The sequence below is a fragment of the Mugil cephalus genome, chromosome 6 (genome assembly GCF_022458985.1).
Source record: "Mugil cephalus isolate CIBA_MC_2020 chromosome 6, CIBA_Mcephalus_1.1, whole genome shotgun sequence".
NCBI classification, from domain to species: domain Eukaryota; kingdom Metazoa; phylum Chordata; class Actinopteri; order Mugiliformes; family Mugilidae; genus Mugil; species Mugil cephalus.
Genome location: NC_061775.1, coordinates 16124764 through 16151196, shown reverse-complemented (window position 1 = coordinate 16151196; position 26433 = coordinate 16124764). Strand labels below are relative to the sequence as shown.

Genomic DNA, 26433 nt, shown 5'->3' with positions numbered 1-26433 from the left:
GCTTTCTGCACAACTGTTTCTGGTTTGTGCATGTACTTGTAGTGAAATGTGCAGAAGACATTTCCCAGGTCACCATCTTCACAGCGGTACAGTAGATACACATTTTCAGTGTTCAGAGTTTAGTGGTGTATGTGAAACTGTATTAAATCATTTAAATTAATTTCAGGTTTTAATATCTTCCTCTTCATCTTCAGTAAAAGAACACCCTGTATACTGGATGACGAACATCTTTCAACAATGATAAGTGGAGACCATCCAACAAAAAGCTTTAATTCAAGTCACCTCAGCAATGACATGGCAACACTGTGGAATTTTCTTCTAGGACAGCAAGACAACAGCACAGTTCCATCACACACATAGTCATGACATAACACACCTTTCCTCCCATTTCAGTTCACTTTTAATTTGTTTTGAAAAAAAATATCACACAGCTTTCTACTGTATGTGGATGAATGAGAGTTTGAAGAGAGTCTCTGTTTGGGAGCGTTGTCTTAGTCACACATACAGTCACATATAAAACTATTTCTTCTTCCACAAGTGGCTGTATTTATCCGCTTGGAAGTCATCTTCGTAGTGGATTGTCGTTTCTTTTGTTTTCTTCTTCCCTTCTCTCTTTTTGTGTCGAGCGCGACGCTCCTCTTCAGACAGAGTGGCCAGATTTACTGGCATCTATGAAAACACAAAAGATCAACTTAAACACTTGAAATTTGCACTAACATCATTAACACATACAAATTATTACTTTCTCATGTTCACGATCTCTGTCCACTTAAAATCTGTTATTGCTTTCATTAAATTATTGTATATAATTATAATAGTATTACTTATTTCACACACACACACCCAACACATCTGAGGAGATGCTTCTTGAAATTCCCACTAGATGTCCTGTCAGCCTAACAATATCTCAGAAGTTGCGTGGACTACACATTAATATATAGTCTAGTCTATTCATTAGCAATGCACCTATATTTAATTTCTGTTCAAAGGAAAGTGTTTAAGTTTAGACAGATTGCTTTCTTACCGCTGGATAGGATGGCATACGAGTCTGTATTTTTTGCATAAAGACAACAAAGATTCTGACTCTAACTCTTGGTACAGACGCAGAACACAAATCAAAGGAGGTTGTGAACTAACCACGAGGATGCGTCTGGGTTCTTTGTATCTGATGTTGACCGCGGCGCCATCAGGGCGGACGAGCATAACTTGGTAGAGTCGCTCATACTTCTGCCGCGCACAGCGCACCACCGACGTCCTGTTGGAGTTCATCTGAGCGGCGTGAGTGTGGAGCAGCGACGGCTGTCCGAGCCCCGCAGTGTGTGTCCGCGCGAACAGAGGGCGAATACACCTGACAACGACAAAATAAAACACACTGTGATTCTCTAATGCACCACAGACAGAATCAGACTCAGGGCAACTATTTTGGGGGGCGGGGTCAGTCACATTTGAGCAACTTAAATGTGCAAAATAATTTCACACATGGCAATCTGAAACATATACTGTAAAATTGCGTTTTGAAAATTGCTCTGCAAAACCCAAGGTCATGTTATGTCAACCTACAACTTTCAGAGATAACAGTGATTTTGCAAAATGAAAAACGTGGTTTGCAGATCTTTGAGTAAAGTTGGTTGCAGTTGTTTACACTGTGTAATGACAATTACCAGTTTAGGTGGTATTCATTTCTTTACCTTGTGCTAAGGCAAATAGAAACGTGAGCGTGTACATCAGTACTTGATAATATTACCAATACCTTACTTGTATTATTGGATGGATTTCTTTATTGCAGTTTGCAGGTACAGATGAAATCTAAAAACCTGCAGCGCCTAATTAACTACAGCTAAAACCAAACTTAAGTGACACTCGTCTTTTATATCTGTATATAAATGATAGCATAACGTTAAAGCACATTTAGCATAGATGACTATCTCGTCCTATTTTATAACATACAATTTACAAATAGCCTTTAAGCTGAGAATAGTATGAACAGAACCCTCCTTTCAATAAACCCTGAGGATGTTAATTATAAATTATTCAACTGTCTGGACCCTAGTTAAGAAGCCACGCGCTTCAATACATTATTATTCTACTAAACTTACCGTAATAACAGGTTGTTCGGAGCACAAAGATTTACTAAAAACATGTTAGCTGTAACAAATGCAGCAAATAAAAACACAGAAGTTCGGCTTTAAATGTCAGTCGTTAGCTCCCTGCCAGTAGCACACTAACAGGAAGTGTTTGACCGGGAGGTCGAACGTGGGACTTCACGATTTAAAGGCCGTAGTGAAACACCGTGAAACTAACATTGGTTCCGACTAATACAAATAAATACATAAATAAAGAAAGAAAAGAAAAAGAAGAGCGGCGGCTTGAAAGGTCTATTTTTTGCCTTGTTTTCAATTCCATTTTTTAAAATTTGAAATGAAATGTGAGGACACAAAGAATTACTGTGAAGACCGGCCACACACTATCAAATCAAAGTGGATACTGGCCCTACAGCAGCTAGTCTAGTGTGATGCAGATTCATCCAACAAGGCACTGGAGGAAAAAAATAACAATAAAATAACAATATTTTTATTGATATTACAGCTGATTGATGAGAAATACACTGAGAACCAATCCAAATATATCATTATATATTGTACATATAATACGTTGTGGAGAAAAAAAAAAGAAAAAAGATAAATAAATATCAGCGAGAGACGTATACTAGAAATATCTCTAATATATGGCTCTGGTATAAGCAATGACTTCATAACGGTTGTTTCCTCACAGGGAGGCGTTGTAGAGTGTTATGGCCTCAGGGACAAACAACCTCCTCAACCACTGAGCCTCTCTGTCTAACTCTGGTGTGAGGTGAAGGTGGTGGACAATCTTCACGATGGACCAGAGTTTGTTCAGGGGTCCTTGCTTCTTCCACTGATGTCAGGGACTCTAACTCTGCCCCCATCACAAAGGCGGCCTTTCGTATCAGTTTGTCCAGCTGTGAGGAGTCCTTCTTTCTTTTTAGTGCTGCCTCTCCAGCACACCACACCGTAGCAGAAACTGGCACCAACAGACTGGTGGAACATGTCAAGCAGCTTTTTCCAGGTATTAAATAACTGTAGCCTCACGAGGAAATAGAAACTCTTCCACAGTAGCAGTTTATCTAATGAAACATCGTTGTATGAGATGTTTGTCTTGTTACGACAAGATAACAAGTACAATAGTAGATTATTTATATATGTAATGCATTGGTTGCTGCTGGAATTTTCATTTTGAATACATTTATCAGGGAAAAAAAAAGCTTCACTTTCTCTAATACATATCTGGTGAAAATAATTTCACAGATGCTCACATAGCAGCCTGAATAAACGTAGTAAACTATCTGTGACCATGTGACGGTATTGTTGCCGAATTTATCATTTGGGGAAAAATGTGTGTAACCAACAAAACATTACATTTGTTTTTTTTTCTTTGCAAATCTAACTTCGTGTTTTACCTACCGTTCCGAGAGTTGTTCACACTGTATAATGAAAAATGAAAAAAGGGCTATTAATTTCTTTACCTTGTGCTAAAGCAAGTTGAAGTACGTGAGCTTGTTATTACCTAAAGCTTGTTCTATACTACTGGGTGGAAGTTTTAATCTATTTTTTTATTACTATTATTTAAGCTCGCAGGTATAGGTAGAATCTGAATATCTCTGGGGCCTGAAACGTGATCCCTCCTAATTCAGCGTCTCCCCGTCGGGGCTGATTTTATGAGACCCTCAAAACGACGACAACCCTGAGTTGGGGCCAAGAGACATAGTTGTAGTCTTACACTCTCGCCCTGCAGCGTCTTTATGACTCATGTCCCAACTCTGGCTCCAAGAATCCTCAAGCACAATGAATGTGACGAATGAGTCATAGTCATAGAAAGTTCACAGACCTTCAAGCACGGACAGAAGAGGAGGCGTGTCAGCAATTTATTTGTCTAGAAATCAAACCTTTAACTCATTTGAAAGCCTTACTCTTAGTTTTGCTCATCCAGACAGAGAAAACACAATTTGTTGTGGTGTATTGCCCACCTGCTTTTACTCTGCTGAATTCTTTGACTTTTCTGTGTGATTTAGTGCTTAGAACAGATAAAGTCATGATAGCAGACGGCTTAAACATCCATGTTGATTTTGTCAGTGGCAGCCTGAGCTCTTCATTTCCTTCATTTTTAAGTTTTAATCGCACCTTAGATCTTGGCCTGATGTACAGCAGAAACAGAAACTGAAGGTTTGACAGTATTATTGCCCGTGTTGAACCCAATAAACGTGTCTTTATTCACAGGATAAGAACCCGTTTTACGTTTTAGCCCCATATCCAACTGTCCTTTTATTCATAAATTTCTAGAAAATGTTGTAGCTAATCAGCGCGTGACCTGATTTAGCAACAAATAACAACTTGAGCGTATCTTCAGAGACTCCTAAAGCCACAGCCCGTTGGCCTTGTGGTGCCAGGTCTGAATGAACTCTTTTTGGAGTTGACAGCTTCCTTCTCCGTTGGTGTCCACCAGCGGGCTCTAAGGTTGCAGCCACAGCAGGCACAGGTGACCTTCTAACCACAGCTCCTGTTGGCGTGGTGGAGGATTTGACCATCGTTGGCCTCTTTGTTTTGGTTGGTTTCGGTTTTTACCAGATCTTACCTTCCCTCTTCTTCAAATTCACCACCAGGGGGTAATAAAAACGAAACAAAAAAACGATAGCATCCACTTCTCATCAAATTCTGACATTGTTATTCTAATTGTGTCCATTAAGTTATTTATTTTATTTTGTTTTTAAGTGCTAGGTAGTTAAAACCCTTAAAGTTAAAATGATCTATGTCTGCATTTGCATTTTCATCTTTTTTTTTAAAGAAAAAGTAAGCTAGAAAATAGGTATTGCACAGAGATTCACTCTCCTCTGTTTTGTGCAAGATTTTGAAAGATTGTACCTCTAGTAAACTTTCAGCCTGTTCATAGATTTGCAGTGACTCTGTGCCTGTCGCCTATGCAAGGGTGTGGTGTTTTTTGAACTATTATGAAAGGGATTTAACTCATTGTTGTTTAAGACAGACCTGAAAACTCTGCCCTTCTAAGTATAAGTTGTAGAGTGAAGCCTATTATGTAATAATTGTCTTGTAGTTACATGATGTACTAACGCCTAAAAATAATTGCATTAAACTTCTGCGTTCTTTTGATTTTACGGCATAATAATGACAGCAGAGTTGCCAGTAAATTACTTTTTTTTAGTTTGCTGTAAAATTATTTTACAGAGCATTAGTATTTTAGAACCTAATTCAAATATGTAGCATAGGTCTATATTTTGCATAGAGTTACTAACATACTCGTGCCCTTTATTATTACCTTTTTTTTTAACACTTTTACAGCAACATTCTTCAGCAAATGCTTTAAGTTACTACAATATAGATAAGACACTTACAAATACCAACATTTATTTATAATTCATTCATAAATAAATGTTGGTTTATCTTGAATAAATGTTAGTATTTTTTAAATACATTACATTTATTTAAGACTATTCATATTTTTGTTTACAATTACAATTCATTTTTGCTTACAAGATACAGTTTTTATGTGCAGCATTTTACGGGAAATGTCAAATTTTTTAACAAGAAAACAACAATATGACGATGGGACAAAGTTTTAAGACATAATTGACAAACGGGATTGTAGTGATGATCTCGCTTTTGAAACTCTTCCTGGATTAATCCTCAAGAAGCACCTGAACGTAGCAACACAGAGGACGGACATAAAACAAAAGTAGTGAAAATAATCACAGCTGGTTTTAGAAAATCGTTTTTACCTTCGGTAGCTACTCTAAAAACACCATAATCTGGATAGATATTTACTACTGAACAGACACGGGGAAAGAAAAAAAACAATGAAAATAAGAAATCGTTTTCACCAAAAAAATATGTGTCAAAACTTACCGTCTAATTTTCTCTTAATCTGTAATTTTGTATTTGCAAATACATTGATTTGGACTTCACTCCCACAATGCAATGCAATTTAAAGTTTAATACAGTATTTTGTAAGACACTGATTATTTTTTGGAGTTGGGTTACAATAGAGGAAAGAAAAACTTTCTTAAAAAAATATATATTTTTAATTCATTATTCAGATTTCTCTCTATATTTTGCGATAAAGTAACACACTAAAGCTGTCACATAAAGGAAGGCGAGTAGAAATTAGTTTTTCCTTCTGAACTATGGGAGAACAAAAGTGTTATATGAAAAACATCAAAATTATCCTACAGTGGTAAATGTGCTTACTTTTCACAACTGATTACAGCAGAAAGCACTCATTTGTTTTCCAGGTAAAAATCAGAAAATGCAAATATTGAAGTTCTGAGAAGGTGGAAAGACTCAGACCCTCATCGGCGTTTGATCCACAGACCACAAGAACGAGGCATAGCTCACCTCTAAAACCGGATGATAATTCAGGATATAATTACTTTTACCTCATAAAACCACAATTAAAAAGAAAGATAAAATAAACTAAGATTACATTTAAATAAAATAAAATAAAATAAAATAAAATAAAATAAAATAAAATAAAATAAAATAAAATAAAAAATAAGTATTATCTAGTAAAATAAAATAAATTTCCTGAATCCAAATTTCCTAGAATAACTGTTGTCTTGAATTTTGTGTTTATTTATACACGGTATAAAAATTAAAATTGAAAAAACATGATTGATTTCAACTAACTCTATTGTTAATAGTATTTTTCTTGCCTTGCCCCCCAGGTAAGCATAACACCAAGAGAATTTTACGCTTCAGATACTGAAGACTTCATACAACCCCAGTGGCACAATGCTGCGACGCGGGCCTACTGTTAAGAAGGTTTATAATGTAAGAGGTACCTGGGATAGAGATACCTGGAGCCTCTCTACAGAGTGGGTGTCAAATTCAGTTTAGTTCGTGGGCCACGTTCAGCCCAATTTAATCTCAAGTGGGGGCAGACCACTATCATAACAGCATAATAACAACAAGTTACGACAACTCCATTTGTTTTAGAGAAGAAGAGCAAGTAAATAAGGAGAGTGTTTACATTTGATTGGTAAAATAATAAATTATTGTTTAAGTCTTTTATTACAGGCATAACCTGATTAAGTGAAGATTTGTTTTCCTACTTCTACTTATGACTACTGCTGGTACTTTGCACCCGTAATGAACCCGCAATCAAGCCGTAACTGCACCCGCAATGTGTTTGTAATGCACTCACATGTTTCTTGGCAGCTGAGAAATTATGTAACAAATTTTTAAGTACGGCTCTGCAAAAAAAAAAAAAAAAATTCAATAGAAGAGTGTGAGTTGCATTCAATCAGTTAGTACAAAAGGATTCATGTTTAACGAAAACAGTGCCACTGTTGAATAAAACAAAAACTAAGGAACAGTTAACTAGGCCTGACTGCAAATAAATCAAACAAAGAGAATCACATGAATCACATTAATCAGTCTTAATCTCACAAAGCACAACATGCTCTTGGCTAAAAACACAAATGAGACACAGCGGCCTTCCCGCGAAAGGCAAGTGATAACCTCTGTCTTGATGCAGTTTCATTCAGGTTGCCCATGCAAATCAGCAATGCAAGGTTGGCACCAGCTTCCAGACATAATCACATTAAATAGTTCTCAGGTATTTCTCAGCCACACCCTACACTGGAAAATCGTACATGAAAGGGCTTGTCGAAACTTTCCACCGTGAGTTTTCCATTAGTATGAGGGAAAAAAGTATTTAACAAAATCCACTTAATAATGAAACTGCATCGAGAGTGCTGACATTTGAAACAGAACAGTTCATGCCGTTGAAGTGGTGGATAGATAATGGCGCAACGTCTGTGTTGAGAGATTGTTGTAAAGTGTTAAAATGTCAGTTGTCAAAATGATGAACTAGAAACTAACAACCCTGAATAGATGGTCAGAAAATGAAGAAGAATTGCTTGCTGTTTTCTATGTTTGAAATAGCACATGTAACTTGCATAATATAATATATAAGTTACAGTAATACCACCTGGAGAAAGACAATGGTACTAATATATTTTGAGTTGTCCAGGCTTTTCTAAAGCTGGTCTATTCTAATTTCACTGAGAATAAACCCTTTAAATGTTCATAAATAGTAAGTTTAACAGTAAATTTAATAACAAATTACCTTTATAAATTAAAGCATTTATTCCACACAATCTATAAGATAAGATAAGATAAGATTTTAAGCCTTTATTCATCCCACAGTGGGGAAATTCCGGTTGTTAACAGCAGCAAGACATTCAACATTCAACATCACAAACAGTGCACACAGTGCACACAGTGCACATATGGGTGGACTAAAAAGAATAGAATATAAAAATATCAAACATATATAAGAAACCTATATTACAACAAACAAGGCAGTGTTCACGTAAAGAAGTGGGTATGCTTATAAATATAAATGTACGTATGTGTTCACACATCTCCAGTGACAGGGAGATGCAGACAGTGCAAAAAAGAACGGCAGGTGTATAAACGAAATGTAAACGGTATATGTACATGTAGTTAAGATTGAGAGAAGTATTGCACAAGTGTATGTAAGAGATATTGCACATAATTGCAGTGTAGTTGTTCATCTACTGGGAGCAGACCTGGTTGTAGAGTATATGCATGGTGAAGTAGTTACCTTCCATAATCACTTTTTTTTTTAAATGGGGAAATAAGAATATATTGGTTTATGCCAACATGAAACTATATAGTATATAATGCAAATATAAAGTATGCATACCATTATGTTGGGCACCTGCTTGAACAGGTGGGCTATACTGGGAAAAAATAAAAAAAATATATATATATAGAAAATACAGCGAGAAAGATGCGGCGGCCATGCGTTACTGTAAGATGGGCCAGTAAGAAATTACTTCTGGGGAAATGTGCATAATTTTTAATGTCAGTAGGAGACACGACTGCGTGCCCAACCCCATATGTGGCATGTACATAACTGTTTAATAGTTAACGAGAAAGAGGGGGAAACAAAGAACAAGAAAGAACACGTTTTTTTTTCTTTCTTTTATTCTTTCTTTGATGGTTACATTAGTTAGCTCTATGTGTGCGTGTTCTGCTCTGTTGTCCCTGTTGATAATGTGTGCGAGATATGTATATTTTCATCACGCTGTAAGTGTAAAAGCCTAACTGGCCACAGTTTGGTCTGAAGCACGAGTTTAATTAACTTTCCTGGAGCTGTGTTATATTACAAACAACGGAAGGCTAAGACAGTCTGAAAGGTTAAATCGTACAGTATGAAAAGATTAATTTACCATGTTACTATGACAGGTTTCGTGCACTTGACCTCATCTTTCCCCTGGATCACGGTCTAAGTTTCTTATGATAGAAGTTCCTTACACCACCTAAAGATAAAGATATGAGGGATAACACATGCACCTTCCAGCTGAATAATCCATCTCCATCCTACCATGAACCAGGATGATGATACAACATCAGAGCAAGAACAGGTACATCACAAACCCTTTTGAAAGGGCTGATGCTGCTATGCTGTTTATAAGATTATGCTGGGAAATACTTGTTGAGGATGTTCCTGACTTGATTCCCAATAGACTAGACCAGATTCGCCCCTGGGCAGGGCGTGCAAAACGGGTATGTAGAGCGTGCGCACTATTGGTACGAGCCATTGGCTGTGCAGGTGCGACACGCGATGTTTCGCCTGGTTTGCACAGACTGACATGATAGCGAGGCGCACAGATGGATAGAAGGTGTCAGACTTCAGCAGGGTTTTGAATAACGTGGAACTTTTTTCGACCATCAGCTCTCTTGAACCGAACTTTTTTTTTTTTTTTTTTTTTTTTGCCCAGCCATGATCTCGGTTTCTTCTTCCGTGCCTTTGTTGCTACTGATGGTGAGTGCAGATGGAATTTCGTTTCCTGTCTTTCCACTTTTAAAACCCAAACTAGTATGTTTGGTCTGTTTCTCTTGTCTAATAGTCTATTAAGTTTATGTGCAAGCTGCATGTAGGTAGGAGATTTTTCTTCTTATTATTTAAATTTCATTAAAGCTTTTTTGTAGTACAAAGATATAGGCAATAAGAACACAACACAATACAGAAACTATGCGGACGAATACGAAGACAGAACAAAGTAATGAGAAGGGGTGGGGTGAGTGAATGGTAATGGATAAAGACGATGAACTGAGGCAGCACGCAAAGAGAACACCGCAACAAGTGTGCAGAGGCAGAAAATTGTTCCAGTGATTTTACGTAATAGTGGCATATGAGAGCTTTGGATGTTTAAAGAGAGGAGAGGAGAGAAGCTAAGTGCATCGTGGGAAGTCCCCCAGAGGTCCCACAGGAGGCCAAGTACCAGAACAAAGTAACACTGTAGCTGTGCTGCCCTCGGATTTCTTTGCTGCATTATGTAACTTTTGGGCTTTCTGACGAAGAAATACAATAAATCAGTTGAAGGAGTTGAAGGGTGTTTTTCTATCCCATTTATCTGCCTACCCATCCAGATTAATCAGTCTGTTTATTCTAACTAATCCTGTTTGACCTAGGATTCAGGCCAATGTGAATTGTAAATCCGTTGAAGATTAATTACACTTCAACAAAGACTGAGGAGTTAATCCAGTATGAGCTTTGTGTTTGGTCATTTTTTTTCCTCAAATGTACCAGGTGAGTCACCAGGTATTTTATTGGATTGTGAAACTGCTCTGGTATTTTCAGTTAATTAAGTGTCTGCGATGACACCGCGACTTGACAGTACACTCAATGTGAAAAGAACATCAAGGGAGTGGCTGAGGGTTGTTTACCTCATAACAAGGTAAATAGCTTTCAGCAGAACTGTCATTTTACACGGAAGCATTTACATCTTCTTTTAAGTCAAGCCAAATTCATTTTGTACAAATGCCAAGCAACAAACTAATTATAACTTATTGTAACTCACAGTTGTTCTGGCTCTCGTATAATATCATTTGTGGTTCTATGTTGTGGAAAGAAGTTGGGTTTGTTTCAGGACTCAACCCTGGGGTCACCCAAGGTGAACATAGAAGTGTTTTTCCCCCTAGAGTGAATTACTTACAGGTCATGTTGGTTCACAAGCTGGGATGCTTGTAAGTGGTAGGAGTTGTGTCGCTGTTACCGCAACAACGGGGCTTATCTGGTTCTTTATTAATGCGCATATGTCGTTTCCATTACTAAATAGTAGCTATTATCATGATACTTGTTTTGATTTTTTTTTATTTGTCACATGCAGAGTTATACAGTGCACAGTGAAATGTATTTCAGTGCCTTCAGTCAGTAGTAAACAAACAAACAAACAAACAAACAAATTTATAACTAAAAAAAAAGTATAAATAAAATAGCTTGCATCTGTGCTACGTAATATTTAGGCATTTCAAACATCGTAAAATGCTCAATAAATGACAGTGACACAACAGAGAAGAATCACCAAAACTGTTAAAAACTGCTACAGAGACGATAAAAGAGAGGAAGCATGGCTTCCATTGGCCTCCAGGAGCAAACGCCACTGCTGGACCCTATCACTTGACTTGACCTCATCTTTCCCCCGGCTCACGACATAAGTTTCTTATGATATAAGTTTCTTACACCAGCTAAAGAGGATAAAGTGCCGTTCAGGGACAACACCTGCAGCGAGCAGACAGAACCATCCTCTTCCAGCTGACTAATCCGTCTCCAGCCTATCATGGAACCAGGATGATGATACAACATCGGAGCAAGAACAGACACATCACAAAGCCTTTGAAGGGGGCTGGTCCCTGATATATTTACAAGGTTATAGTGATGAATGCTTGTTAGAGATGATCATGGGAATGCTTGCCTCGGGTCCCAGTAGACTCTAGATCCGCCCCTGGGCAGGGCGTGCAAAGAGGGTATGTAGCAGGTGCGGATGGCGCAGATGGATAGAAGGTGTCAGACTTCAGCAGGGTTTTGAATCACGAGGAGCTCTCTTCGACCATCAGCTCTCTTGAACCGGACTTTTTTTTTTTTGCCCAGCCATGATCTCGGTTACTTTTTCCGTGCCTTTGTTGCTACTGATGGTGAGTGCAGATGGAATTTCGTCTCCTTTCCACCTTTAAAACCCAAACTAGTATGTTTGGTCTGTTTCTGTTGTCTGATTATTTTTTTTTATTTATTTTTTTTTTTATTTTTTTTTTGGGGGGGGCTTTTCGTATGAAAGAGAGGAGAGTAGAGGAGAGAACTGACTAAGAAATAAATAATAATAATATCTGTCTATCTATTTAGATAAATATATATCCTATTCAATCCTGTTTGGATTAGGATTAAGGTCAATGTGAAATACAAATTCATTAAAGATTAATTACTCTTCAACAAAGAATGAGGAGTTAATCCAGGATGATCTTTGAGTTAATGTACCAGGTGAGTCACATGTTTTGTTGGATGTGAAAAACTGCTCTGATATTTTCAGTTAATATTCATTTTAAATTAAGTGTCTGTGATAACACCGGCTTGACAGTACACTCAATGTGAAAAGAACATCAAGGGAGTGGCTGAGTGTTGTTTACCTCATAACAAGGTAAATAGTTTTCAGCAGAACTATCATTTTACACGGAAGCATTTACATCTTCTTTTAAGTTAAGTCAAATTCATTTTGTACAAATGCCAAGCAACAAACTAATTATAACTCATTCTGTCTCACAGTTGTTCTGGCTCTCGTATAATATCGTTTGTGGTTCTCTGTTGCGGAAAGAACTGAGGGAAGTTGGGTTTATCTCAGGACTCAACCCTGGGATCACCCCAGGTGAACATAGAAGTGTTTTTCCCCCTCCGTCCTTCTAAGATCCCCACTTGTAGAGTGAATTACTTACAGGTCGTGTTGGTTCACAAGCTGGGATGCTTGTAAGTGGTAGTTGAGTCGCTGTTACCGCAGCAACGGGGCTTATCTGGCTCTTTATTGATGCGCATATGTTGTTCCCATTACTAAATAGTAGTTAATAATATATAATAATTAACAATAATACATATTAATAAATTAATAATAACATTAATAATAATATCAAAAAATTATAATGATAATAACTTATTATCATTATAATTGTTTTGATTTTTAAAAGGAAATAAGATGAGTTGTTTTTTACTCGTCACATGCACAGTTATACAGTGCACAGTGATTTGTGTTTTAGTGCCTTCAGTCAGCAGTAAAAAATAAATAAAATAACATAAAATAAAATAGCTTGCATCTGTGCTACGTAATATTTAGATGTTTTACACATCGTAAAATGCCCAGTAATTACGGAAGAGAAACAAGGAAGAGATGACAGTGACACAACAGAGAAGATTAGCACGCACATACAGTGCACAGTGAAATGTATTTTAGTACCTCCAGCCAGCAGTAAAAAAAAAAGAAGAAGAAAAAATCATAATTCCACAAAACACACAACATAAAAAATAAAAGAGGGAAAAAAAATAAAATAAAATAAAATAAAATAAAATAAAATAAAATAAAATAAAACAACATCTTCCAATGTCAAGGAACACTTCACCCGCGGTTTCCTGCTTGTCAAGAATCATCTGAGACAAATTCACTTCTTCATCAGAACTGGTTTTTGTTAATTCAGGAGAAGTTTCAAGACTCCATCCATTAAATTCAATAAATCCCAAGCCGATCGAGTGTCTGTGGGATTATCCGCCGAGGCCACTCCCCTCAATCCATATCACTATCAGGTGTGTCAAGTTGTCAAGTTAAAAGTAATAACATGTGTTGTGTTACAGCTCCAGGTGGTTGCTGTGGCGGGAGCTAGCACTGGAGGCAGTCTGGTGAGAAGAAAAAGAAACTGGATTCCTCCGGCAAAAAAAATTAATGAAAATGAAGAACCTCCTGCAAGCCACGTTGCCTATGTGAGTCAATGGTCTTTAACTTCAGCTGCTTAAAGTTTTCTCGACTGATGTTTTAGTTTTTGTGCTAATATTCAGGAAGAAGAAGAGGTTTAAAAACAGATGTGGCTGAAGAAGCTCTTGGCTACTGTTCACATCACCAGTGTAACCATTGTCCTATAATGCAGTGAAATAAAAATCAACTAACATACTTTGCTTCTCTCCTCTTTCTATTTTAGATTCATTCAGATAAGGATTCGGGCAGTGGTAATGTTCAGTACTCCCTGAAAGGCGTTGGCGCAGATAGGTATCCATTCCATGTGTTTACAATTAACTCTGAAACTGGACACATTTTTGTGACCAAAAAGCTCGATAGGGAGTTCATCGATTCGTACAACGTGAGTATTTAATGTTTATTTCCCTTCACAAGAATTTGAACTTGGTGCTTTTGATTTCAACAATTGAATAATTTGGCAAAAGAAATGTTTGTGTTCCATCTGCAAACACGTACAGTATAATAGGTGGATAACATTATTTGAATTTGTTTCAGCTGACGGGTGTTGCAACGTTCACTGACGGCACAGAGGCCGAGGAAAATGTCATCATTCGGTTCAAGGTTGTAGATGAGAACGACAACAGTCCAGTGTTTGGAAAGATCCAGTCCGGGAGGGTGCCTGAGCTCAGTCCTCCAGGTTAATATCACGATACACAAAATGGGTCCTTGAATACTAAGCAAAGATGTTGAGTGCATTTCTAGCATTAATTTAAAAACAAATGCTTCAAAGACAAATTTTAAGATATTTTACTATACAACATGATTACTTGCTCCGTTGTTTTGTACATCACACATTTCTGTATCTTAGTAGAATATTGTGTGTGTCTGTCAGTGTCTTTTTTGTATACATAATATCTCAGGAGAGTCATGACAGAATTTCTTCAAGGCAATAACAATATCAAATAAACTGGCTGGTGCAGGCATGACGCCATGAAGCCACAATTCAAGCGTATATTTATTTCATTTGATGTCATCCAAGATGGACAAACTTGTGCACGGTTTCCTCTTCATGTACCTCTCCTATACCTGTGTGTTCATGAAGGCTGCAGGCACATAAACACAGACGTGAACAATGCACAGTTAAAAAATAGACAGAAAGTTGTCTTGCATATATTGTACGAGAAAGGATATGCACCCAGCACAATGGTCAGGCTTCAAGTGTGAGTGTAAAACACTGGATGTAGAACTAGAAGTTTCATGACTGTGTCTTTCAATGCTTTTTTCAGGAACTTCGGTTATGAAAGTCGTGGCAACGGATGATGATGAACCTGGCAATAACAATTCTATAATTGCCTATAGTCTCATAAGTCAGAATCCACCTCATGACATGTTTTACATGAAAAGAGATGGAACCATCTACGTCAAAAACCCTTCCCTGGATAGAGAGGTACGAACTATACCAACAGCATTTCACTTTTAACCCTCAGGCAACCTTAGGGACATTTTTGTCCATTTGGGCAACATTTTCCTCTTCATTTGGCTGCCATTTTGGCTTCGTTAGCGCATATGGCACAGTTTTTGTAACAAAGTATATCTCTACACAAATTTTGAAATTCAAAACAAATAGGTCAATAGAACGCTGTGAATTATTTATTTATTTATTTATTTTATTTTTTTTACCAAAAAATCTATGCACACACACACACACACACACACACACACACACACACACACACACACACACACACACACACCCCTCATAGTAGCCTGCTAAGCTCAATAACAGAAGCACAAAAATGAATGATATAACAAACATTTTATGCACAGATTTTTGTGTTAAACACTAAGAAATGACTAATTTGACCATTTTTTCTCATAAATTAAACCCTAATGTTCCATAATGAATGATTTCGTTGTGTCATGGCTGAGAGATCAAAAAATGTAGTTATAATGGAAGTCAATGGGACATATTTGTCCGCCAAGGTTACAAGAGGGTATTAAATTTTAAATCTTTGAATCTGATGCTACGCAAAAACTAACAATTCAATCAAGTCAGTATTTTAGATAATCTTGGTAATACCCAAGACTGATATGAAAAAATGCCAGAGCCAACCAACATTAGCTTAAGCTCAGCTCATTTTTCATTTTTTGTTTCTTTATTTGTTTCGTTAAAACAGCGGTGACTTTGAGCAATCAAACAGGCATTTAAAGGGTTAATGTGTGTGTGTGTGTGTGTGTGCGTGTGTGTGTGTGTGTGTGTGTGTGTGTGTGTGTGTAACTGATCTATGATTTCTTGTCTTTATCATTTCAGAAAACCCCCCAATACACTCTGGTAGTGAAAGGACAGGATCTAGATGGCCATCCAACTGGAAATACTGCAACTGGCACTGTTGTCATTAAGATTGATGATGTGAATGACAATTTGCCCACCCTTGACAAAGACGAGGTAGTTCTCTTTCTCACACTCTTCTACATGTTCATGTTATGTCGTGTTTTCACAACAATTGTTGAACTGATAGATGGTTATAGTAAGGGCTGAGAGTAATTTTTTTGCCTGTATTCTGTTTTGTTTCATCTGTTTACTGAGTGTAATTTAATTAAATGAAAATGAATGAAACTGGTCAACTCTACCCATCTGACCTAAAGCAGATGAGTCCACCTATATAGAACTGGCTTCTCCTCAGTGTTAACACCTGCTAAAAGTTTTGACTTGCCACCCTCACCTTACTGCTCCCTCTTGGATTTTAGAGCTCTGAGTTTGGCAAAGTGTCCCTGGACAAGTTTTATTGTTCTATGAAAATAAACCTTGAATTTCATTGAATATGGCACTAAACTTAATATGGTTTAATTGATCTTTGAATGTGTTTTTACTCGTAGTTTTCAGCAAGCATTGAGGAGAATACATATGGCATGGAGGTGATGAGGTTCAAAGCAGAGGACATGGACATGGTGGATACGGACAACTGGGAAGCTGTGTTTGATATTGTCAAAGGCAATGAAGAGGGTTACTTCACCATTAGAACAGACCCTGAAACCAATGAGGGCGTCCTAATGCTTGTCAAGGTACTGCAGTTTTAACCCTACGAGCCCCAGACTATTTGAAGTGTAGCCTTCACTTTTAAAAACGCATCATGGTCATTACAGAAGGATATGCATACCTTTTGTATCTTGTATATATTTATTTATCAGAGAATATGACAAGTAACATTTACGTAAGCATTAAGATTATAATATTATCTGCCATGCAGTGATATAATAATAATCATTAATATAGTAATGAATGTGTTGGGGACAGGCTGATGGCAACTGGGCTACTGGAACAAGACACACTCGGACCAATGTTCACATTGATTAAGAAACAACTGGATGTACAGTGCTCAAATATTAAATAAAGGGAACTAGTATAACAGCTAGAGGCTAAATTTTATTGTGGTGTATTGGGAAAGTACTACTGAACAACACATGAATGCTCAATGACGCAATAACCATTTAGCATCTAACCCCGCCACGAGCCAGGACTGCTCCATCCACTGAGCTCAGGAGGAAATAGTTGACAGACTGAACACAGTCCAGCCCCCACATCAATGAAAAAGTCACATTAGAAGAGCAGCTCAAGTTGTGTAGCTACCCGTCATGAGCACAGAACATTTAAATAAAAGAATAAAATGATCTAAACCTATATTAATATAAAAACTGATTTTTTATACATGCATCATATGCACGTCATATTTATGATACTAAACTATGTTCTTTATGTTCGTATTTGCCATTTCACAGCCTGTTGATTATGAAAATTTGGCAAACCTTGACCTTGGACTGTCTGTGAGGAACAAGGCCCCGATGCACGGAGGTGGAGGAGGTGGAGGAGGAGGCGGAGGAGGTGGAGGTGGAGGCGGAGGAGGTGGAGGAGGCGGAGGAGGCGGAGGAGGCGGAGGAGGTGGAGGAGGCGGAGGTGGTGGAGGAGGTGGAGGAGGCGGGATTGCAAGTGGGTCTATATCTGGTGCAAGTGGATCATCATGGCTAATCTCATCATTTAAAACCTATTCCGTCAAAATCAACGTGAAGAACCAGCCTGACGGACCAAGTTTCAATCCCAAAGTCAAACCTATTCCCATTTCGGAGGGATCCACCTCCATCAAGGTTAACGATGTTATTGCCCGCTATCCTGCAATAGATGGAGACACAGGGAAACAGGCTGAGAATGTCAAGTGCGTGTACACAAACACAAATGAAATTGTCTACAGATAATGCTACAATATGGTCAATATTATTAACTGATGGGGCCTGTTTCCTGTGTAGGTACGCCAAGGGCTCAGACCCTGACAACTGGATAACCATTGATCCAGAGACAGCTGAGATCAAACTGAACAAGATGCCTGACAGAGAATCCCCAGCCTTGATCAATGGGACATATTACGCTGAAATAATCTGCCTTTCCGACGGTACGTCCTTCTACTAGCTCCAGCTAGATGTTTTACATGTCAGAGTAATACTCTTGTGACAAGCTGCTGTCGATAAACTGTTGTGGATTTAACCTTTAGGCTGTAATCTCAATTATTAGATTCTACAAGCTACATGGTTTAACTCATATACTGTATACGTCACATTATGAATGCCAAAAAAAAAAAAAAAAAGTGCTGAGTAGGCTGGCATAACGTATGTATATGTATATGTGATTTTTTTGGTCAACATTTAGACAGGAGTGGCTAACTGTAATGAAAACTGGGAAGGTTGTGACAATGATGACAAAGAATAAGTGGTCTCAGGCCAGAGACAGAAATCGTAAATCTGGACCTGCAGAAATATGAGCTCCCAAATGCTAACACCCATCAATGCCCTAACTGCAAGTTAGTTTGTTTCAAGACTTATTACTGAGCCATTACGACGTGCTAAGAGTTACAATAGTGTAGTCTGGACACGTGCATTAACTAGTTTTTCAGAGTCACTAGGAAAGAGAATGTTTCTGATATTGCGCAGTCCCACTCACTTGTTTTATATGCAGTTGCATTAGACATACACCCTTTCTAGTCACTTCCTGCAGATTTAACACATTACCACCTGGACTCCTGAGCTCCTGTATTGTTCGTACTGTCTCTTCACCATCCACTCCTCATCGATTCCAATGGCCACAGGAGGTGCTTTCTCCAAATGTTGTGGCACATTTCGGCATCCAAAAATGAAAAAAACACATTTGGCCCGCAGCTAGAAAACATAGTATACCTGAACAGACTGGACTTTTCTGGCATGTAGTGTGTCGTCTTCGTCAGACTCACCTATATTTGACTCTAGGCAAATTCTTGGTCTACCCCAGGGTATCCTTCCAGCTGGCCATGCCTGATAAACTCCCACAGATTAGGCTGTTTGACTGCACTTCAACACATTATTGGAAGAGCAAACTGCAGAGGGGATTGAGAAGGACAATTTAGCCAAAGGAAAAGGTTGAACTACAGAATATCTACAGTAATGATATTTCTTTTTTTCCCCATCACAGACATGCCAAGCAAAACGGCTACAGGCACCGTGGCCATCCAGGTGGAGGATGTTAATGACAACTGCCCAAAGCTGACCAGTAACTACCAGTTTCTGTGCACCACGAATAACTCTTTTCAGCTGAACGCTCACGATAGCGATGCATACCCCAATGGACCACCTTTACACTTTTCCGTTGTCGAAGAAAACACTAATGGAAAATGGCAATTGACTCCTATCAATGGTGAGGAGAAGCAAGATTTTAAATTTTACTTTCCTAGAAAGCCCCAACATAAGGTTTCTTCCACGTGCACCGAATTTGATAACCACATGTATTGTCTTCTGACTTGACAAATAAGGCTTTTAGTGCCACATACTGCACCCACCAAAGGTTAGCTATTTTTAAATGCACTGCTTCGTTTTTGTGTGTTTTAGTGCCGTCTTTACACATCAATTTTACAAACTTCAGCTTTATATTGAAAAGAATTAGTGATTTGAAAAGTAGAGTATTTTCTTCAATAAACAAATACTTACAATATACTGTATAATAATAAAATACAATTTTCACTGTAGTTGCTATGTCAAAGCATTTCTGCATTGCCTGATACCAATGTACTGTTAGCGTCTGTTAGCTTAACATGCTAACGCTACTGCAGTCCAGTTTAGTTGTCTCTGCCTGCATGATATTATTAAGTAGAATTAATGTCTCTGGGTTGTGTGTAGGAGCTCTGTGCTACATTCTCAATAACAAGCATTCACACTCACACCTACGACCAATTTAGAATCACCAATTAACCCAAACAAGCATGTCTTCGGACGGTGGGAGGAAACCTGAGAACATACAGACTCCACACAGAAAGGCTCCAGTCAGCAGATGTATTCCAACCCAGAACCTTAAATTGACTTCTTCTTTGTAGGATAATTGACACTGATATTCAACACCTTTCCTTTGTTTGTTATTAAACAGATACTGCAGTCACTGTGACGTCTCAAGATTCCTTATGGCCTGGTATCTACAAGTTGGAATTTGAGGTGGAGGACAACCAGGGAAAGTCCTGTCCAGAACCACAGGTTGTGAAGGTCGAAGCTTGTACCTGTGGAGATGACGGATTGTGTGCAAGTCAAGATTCCAAATTTACCGCTGATGCCGTCAAAGGAGCGAGCTTAGGTTCTGCAGGCATTGGGACACTAATACTGGGCCTGTTGCTGTTACTATGTAAGTGTTTTTTGATGCACGTTCTGATGAAATCTCTTTTTTATTTTGTAATAATGGTCTTAAGGGAAAATCCCATTTTCGCTGAAATACTGGGAGTGACATAATGAAAGGGTTGAGTGGTGGCTGTCTAGCGGGCTACCAGATTGGAAACAGGAGACATCAATCAGATGATTTTTAACATAACCAGAAGTATGCAGAGCGTTGTCAAGTATGAACATTTCCACATGACGCCGTGCATCACAATACCAATTGTGGTGCAAGCCAATGCCAATCTACTTTTTTCTAAAATGGCAAAACCCTTGAGTCTGTTTTCAAGTGATCAAACTGTCATTCTGTCCTCAAGTTTAAAAAATATATGTAAAACGCCTCCTGCTTTACAACATGTACTTTCAGTGGCACCAAAATATGTTTTATGCAGGATTTAATTCATACTAAATAAGACCTAAAATCCATGGGCTGCCATTTTCAGATGGAATTCAATCGTGTAATGTTTAATATTAGCAAAATAGATTGTGACAACCAAACTGCCAATTGTTTTAGGTACTGCAACATGTTATTTCATTTCCTACCAGAGATGTGTATTAAAGATTTACATTTACTCCATTACTGGTCCTTAGTAAACTGTGTCAGACGGACAACAACTTCAGGTGCTTTCAGTAGTGTAACATAAAGTTGCACAATGGGCCTGTTGGCACATTAGACTGTAGTGCTTACAGACATAATTGCATGTCAGCACAATACTTTGGGAGCCTTTAAGTTGGAGTAAGACTTTCTTTTAATTTTTTACAGTGGTTCCTCTGTTGATACTCATGTGCCAGTGTGGGAAGGCTGAAATCTTCCCAGATATGTTTGCTGAGATGCCTTTTGACACCAAGTCACACCTCATTAGCTACCACACTGAACACCAGGGAGAGAACACGGTGAGACATGCCATCTTAATAAATTATTATTATTATTATTATTATTATTATTATTATTATTATTATTATTATTATTATTATTATTATTATTATTATTAGTAGTAGTATTAGTATTAGTATTATTATTATTATTATTATTGTAATAAAAATTGGCATTAATAGTGGTGGCCTGTTGTGATTTATTATTTAAATTATGCCTGTTTGAAAACTGTGTAGATGTGAATTCTGTGAACTTAAGAACCAATGTTGACTCTGTAGTAATATCTGGATCACCTCCTGATTGTAGGAAGTGCCACTACTGAAAAGTCCAATCCCGGGTGATGACAATATGGTCATGTGTTTGGCCAAGAATCAAAGAGGTCCAGTAATGGCAAATAGGCCAGTTATGGATTTCCCGCAGTCTATTTCTTCTCGGGACCCTGTTGAAGATATGTTTTCAAGTGCACATGGATTTGAAGCGTGGAATGTGAACCATGGTGACAGTGGCCTCTACTCTCAGTTTGATGGGAAGGAGTCAAGACAAAACGGTGCAATTTTTGATGAAGTTATACCAGACCACTTCCTGGAGAGGTACTACCTTCAGGTGAGGAATTTACTGACTCTTGTGGTGAAGGTGAAGTAAAGCTGGATCAGCTGTCTGTGACTTTTACAAGCTGCAGCTTTTCTATGTACTGCAAATTGCTGTGCTCATCAGATCAGTCTAACCAGACTTTGTTTGGAGATATTAGTTTTGTTTTATCCTATAAAAATACTTGCCTATGGGCAATAAAACATTTTCAGCAAGAAGGTTCTAAAAATGTAAATTTAAATCTATGTAATGGAACTCATAAGGATAACCTTGGTAATAATTTTTTATTTTTTTTCACAATAGGCAATGAATGGTTATGACGGTGTTGGAGTAAAGGATGCTCTGCTGGCATTTGACTTTGAGGGAAATGGCTCTCCTGCTGGTTCAGTGGGCTGCTGCAGCCTTCTGGAGACTGACAATGACCTGCAATTCCTCGATGACCTTGGACTGAAGTTCAAGACTCTGGCTGAGGTATGTGGAGGCCAGAAGATCACAACTGAAGTTCCACCTTCTGTGCCCCGTGCCTCTGTCAACACTAAGACCACAGTCACCGTCTCAAGTTCAGTGGAGGCTCAGCAGCTCCCTCCGCCACCGCAGCTGCAGCCAACCGTCGTCAAAGCTGAGCAGAATGAGGTCAACGTGAGTTCTCAAAAAGTGACCAAAAGTACAACCACTGTGAAGGAAGGAATGACAAAAGTAAATACAGGGATGGCAAACCAAGGCCAGATGTTTACATTACAGCGGCAGCAGCCCATCTACTACACAACTGCTCCTGTGTTGCAGCCGATGCACTATGTAGTCCAACCACAGGTCCAGAACACTGTGCTGCTGGCTGAGGCACCAGCCACCAACCTCCAGTCCATGGTAATGATCAATGCCACTCAACCTGGACCTTCTCAGACCGTGATGTCCAGTGGACAGCTCCAGGGGCCTGGGATGGTGCTGGTGGACAGCAGTGGGGTCCAGAATAGCCATGGCAACCTGATCCGCACAGGAACCTTATCTGGTGCCCAGTCCATGATGATTGTCGAGGGGGCAGCCCCTCAAAGCCCAATCAGTGCCACTCAATCTGGATTTTGCCAGACCGTGATGTCCAGTGGACAACTCCAGGGTCCTGGGATAGTGCTGGTGGAAAACACTGGGGTCCAGAATAGCCATGCCAACCTGATCCACACAGGATCCTTATCTGGTGCCCAGTCCATGATGATTGTCGAGGGTGCAGCCCCACAAAGCACAATCAGTGCCACTCAATCTGGACTTTCTCAGACCGTGATGTCCAGCGGACAACCCCAGGGTCCTGGGATAGTGCTGGTGGACAACAATGGGGTCCAGAATAGCCATGCCAACCTGATCCGCACAGGAACCTTATCTGGTGCCCAGTCCATGATGATTGTCGAGGGTGCAGCCCCTCAAAGCTCACTCAAGAATGCCCGACATGGGAGCCAGACACACCGCGTTCAGGGAAGTAACCAGGTAAAGTGAAATAAAATTTAAAAAAGTACTCTGAACTTAAGTATGCTCGGTATACTTCTACAGATTAATTATGAGCTTAAAGTGTACTATTTGTGCTATAATAATATTAATGTACATATGTACGTCTTGCAGGGTACAATTAAGTTTCAATTGGCAAACTGTAGAACTATTTTTAGACAGCATTAAGATATGCGAAAGTGCAGACAGTTAAGACGAGGTCTTCAAACGGGCACATCCGAGGTTATTTCTACGAGATGTTTGGAACAAGAAGAATTGATGCTGTCTCAAAGGCAAAGGATGGTCACACAAAATATTGATTTTGTTAATTCACTGCATTTTGTTAATTGGTGACAATAAACTGTTAATACTTTCATTTTTGAAAGCATTCCTATTTTACAGCTTTTTTTTCTCACAAAGACCTCAAACTTAGTTAAAATAGTTATTAAGTTATTATTTAATAGTTATTAAGATCACTTGACAATACTGTGAATGCAGTCAAAGACAACTCCTAAGTAATGCTCCAAGAAACGTTTTTTTTCTTTATAAAAATACAGCAATTTATCATTTTGATTTAAGTATAAATGATCAGGTTGGTAGGGGTGCAATGTGATTTTAATCTTAGCAATATACTTCAAATGTGCTTACTGATACTCATTACATTACATTTTTTATTATATTAAAATAGCCTTTTTTTTTTCTTTTTTTTTGCCAGAGTACTTCACGGTCAAGACGGCTTTCATCATCTCAGAGAACCGTGGTGGTCGGAGAAGCAACAAGCAATGGAGGACAGCTGGTTCAGGAGGCTGAAGAACTGCCCTAGAGGACTGAGTCTTCTGCAAAGGAATCCCATCTACTGGCACATAACACGCAAGTCAAGCCTTTATGCTATAAGAGAAATCATTGCTTTACCATATGTAAGGTGGTGGTGCAGGAGATGTTCACTGACCTGGGATGCGGGGGAAAAAATTACATTTAAATGCAGCTGAAAGTTTTAGTAAGGCTATCTCTCAAGTATCAAGTATGATTGATGTTCTGTATGTGCGTGTCAGTTTAATGGTGGAGGGTGTGATGCTGCAGTTTGACAAGGAATAAGCTAACTTTGCCTACGTGTTCACAATACAGCTTCCAATTAAGACTAATGGGAAAGAAATTCTCATTTGGAATAGCTGCAAAAAACAGATATTGCCTTTTTGTTTTAAAATGTAGCATTTTAAGTAGCATTTCATATTTGAGACGGATTTGTATTCACAGCTTTTCTAGACTACATACGTCTTAGAGAAGTGCCTTAACTTTAAAGTTGATGACAATTCATTTGTTTTTCACATCGCCTTAATAGCGCAACCTCTTATTTGTTGATTGGCACAACAAAATGCAGATCGTTACTCCTGGAGATTACCTGACGTTCATAATTATCAAGTCAAGCTCAGTGAGCCGTGCCACCAAGTTGTTATTGTAAAGTTAAGATCATCCACAAGATTCTCCTTGTGGATGAGCAGGTGGAGTGATTATTACTCATTACTGTTATTATTAGGGCAGCATTGAGAATGGTTTCCAACTTATATAACATTCATTAAGAAATTTTATTTTTGACTCCACTGTTTCCTAAATAAATGTCACTCACGGTTTGCTGTAGTTTTCATACTGTTCCCGTACTGTTCCTTGTGAAAACAGCTAAAAAAAAAAAAAAAAGAAAAAAGAAAAAAAAAAGGCTCAGACAGAATTCGCTAACTGGAGCTTAACCCTTTATTCTCATCAACTGGGTCTTAAACATAGCATCCATAGCAGAGATAAGTTTGTAGTACATGCAGCTAACCATAAATCTGCTCAACTCTTTCTGTGTACAACCACTGTTTTGGGTTATTCATTGAATGTTATTGTTTTAACTTTTCATAGTTGGGTTATTAAGTTGTCTGCTTCACACAGATGCAGTGTTTTGCAGAGCAACCATATTCATGCCTATGGGATTTATTATTATTAATACACAGTATGTTGAACATGCCTGTGTCATATAAGACATTCAAAGCCGCTGTTCTGCAACATTCACCAGCTACTTTAGGAAAATCTGACTTGTTGCACAAGTAACCGAAACAGCTGTTAATGCTTATTGACACAAGTTTTGTACCAACATATTCCAGACATCTACTTTTACATGATTCTAATGCGAATGTTTCATGATGGCAGAAGGGTTCTGTATGTACATATAATCTGTTCAGACTTGCGCTGAATCTTATGTCAGAAAAGCTATTCAACTTCACGATACAGTTCTGTACATTTCTTAGTCAACGCTTGTGTTTCATTTTCTTTAGTTTATGTACAACGCAATGATTACAAATGATAAAAATGAGGGTTCATTTTCTACCATGGTTCTTCACATGCTCATGTATTTCTTTAATAAACTGTGTGATGAGGACTTGATGTCAGTAAGTTTTTATTGCCTTTTCCTCCGTGTGTGCACAAGCATCATACTTCATACCTTTTCTGGTTTTTGATGCCAGTGTTTGACTGACTTAGAGTCGGCTACACCCTATAGGAATACTTATGATACGCCTGAGTATACATTTCCCATATTATCCTCGAAATGTACACAGACTCTCTGTTCATTTTGATGATTGCATTTTTTCACTTTTTCAATTTTAGATAGAGTCCCTCAAACACTTTGTCCAGCCTTGAGGTGTCCTTCTTCTTAGTGCTGCCTCTCCAGCACCACAGCGTGGTGAAGAGGGCACTGACAACAATAGTCTGGTAGAACATGTCTGGTAGCTTCTTTCAGATAAAAAACAACCTTATCCTCCTGAGAATTAGAGACGACTCTGACCTGTTTTGTATACTGAGTCTATGTCGGTTGCTAGTCCGGTGTATGATCCAGCTGTAGACCCAGGTCTTATGGTATTTATAGGTCTGAATCACCTCTACACACTCCCTCTTGGCTGCAGGTTGGGCCTGGAAATCCGCTACC

The 26433-nt window shown here is 38.4% G+C and overlaps 2 protein-coding genes across 3 annotated transcripts; one reads left to right on the top strand and one right to left on the bottom strand.

Moving 5' to 3' along the window:
* Positions 1-249: 249 nt before the first annotated feature.
* Positions 250-2263, bottom strand: mrpl55 (mitochondrial ribosomal protein L55). The gene is made up of 3 exons (XM_047588225.1): positions 2097-2263; positions 1138-1348; positions 250-669 (listed from the first exon to the last, which is right to left on the bottom strand). The coding sequence occupies exons 1-3, from the start codon at positions 2138-2140 to the stop codon at positions 520-522; spliced, it is 405 nt and encodes a 134-aa protein (XP_047444181.1). The 5' UTR covers positions 2141-2263; the 3' UTR covers positions 250-519.
* Positions 2264-9651: 7388 nt separating this feature from the next.
* Positions 9652-25887, top strand: LOC125009845 (desmoglein-2-like). Of its 2 annotated transcripts, none has more exons than XM_047588063.1 (15): positions 9652-9888; positions 13735-13860; positions 14076-14234; positions 14387-14528; positions 15118-15278; positions 16143-16277; positions 16709-16894; positions 17609-18039; positions 18131-18273; positions 19323-19544; positions 20268-20516; positions 21306-21436; positions 21723-22019; positions 22308-23477; positions 24190-25887. In XM_047588063.1, the coding sequence occupies exons 1-15, from the start codon at positions 9847-9849 to the stop codon at positions 24295-24297; spliced, it is 3702 nt and encodes a 1233-aa protein (XP_047444019.1). In that variant the 5' UTR covers positions 9652-9846; the 3' UTR covers positions 24298-25887. The 2 variants fall into 2 exon arrangements, with proteins under 2 accessions (XP_047444019.1, XP_047444020.1); XM_047588064.1 differs by lacking the exon at positions 9652-9888 and adding an exon at positions 11380-12041.
* Positions 25888-26433: the final 546 nt, after the last annotated feature.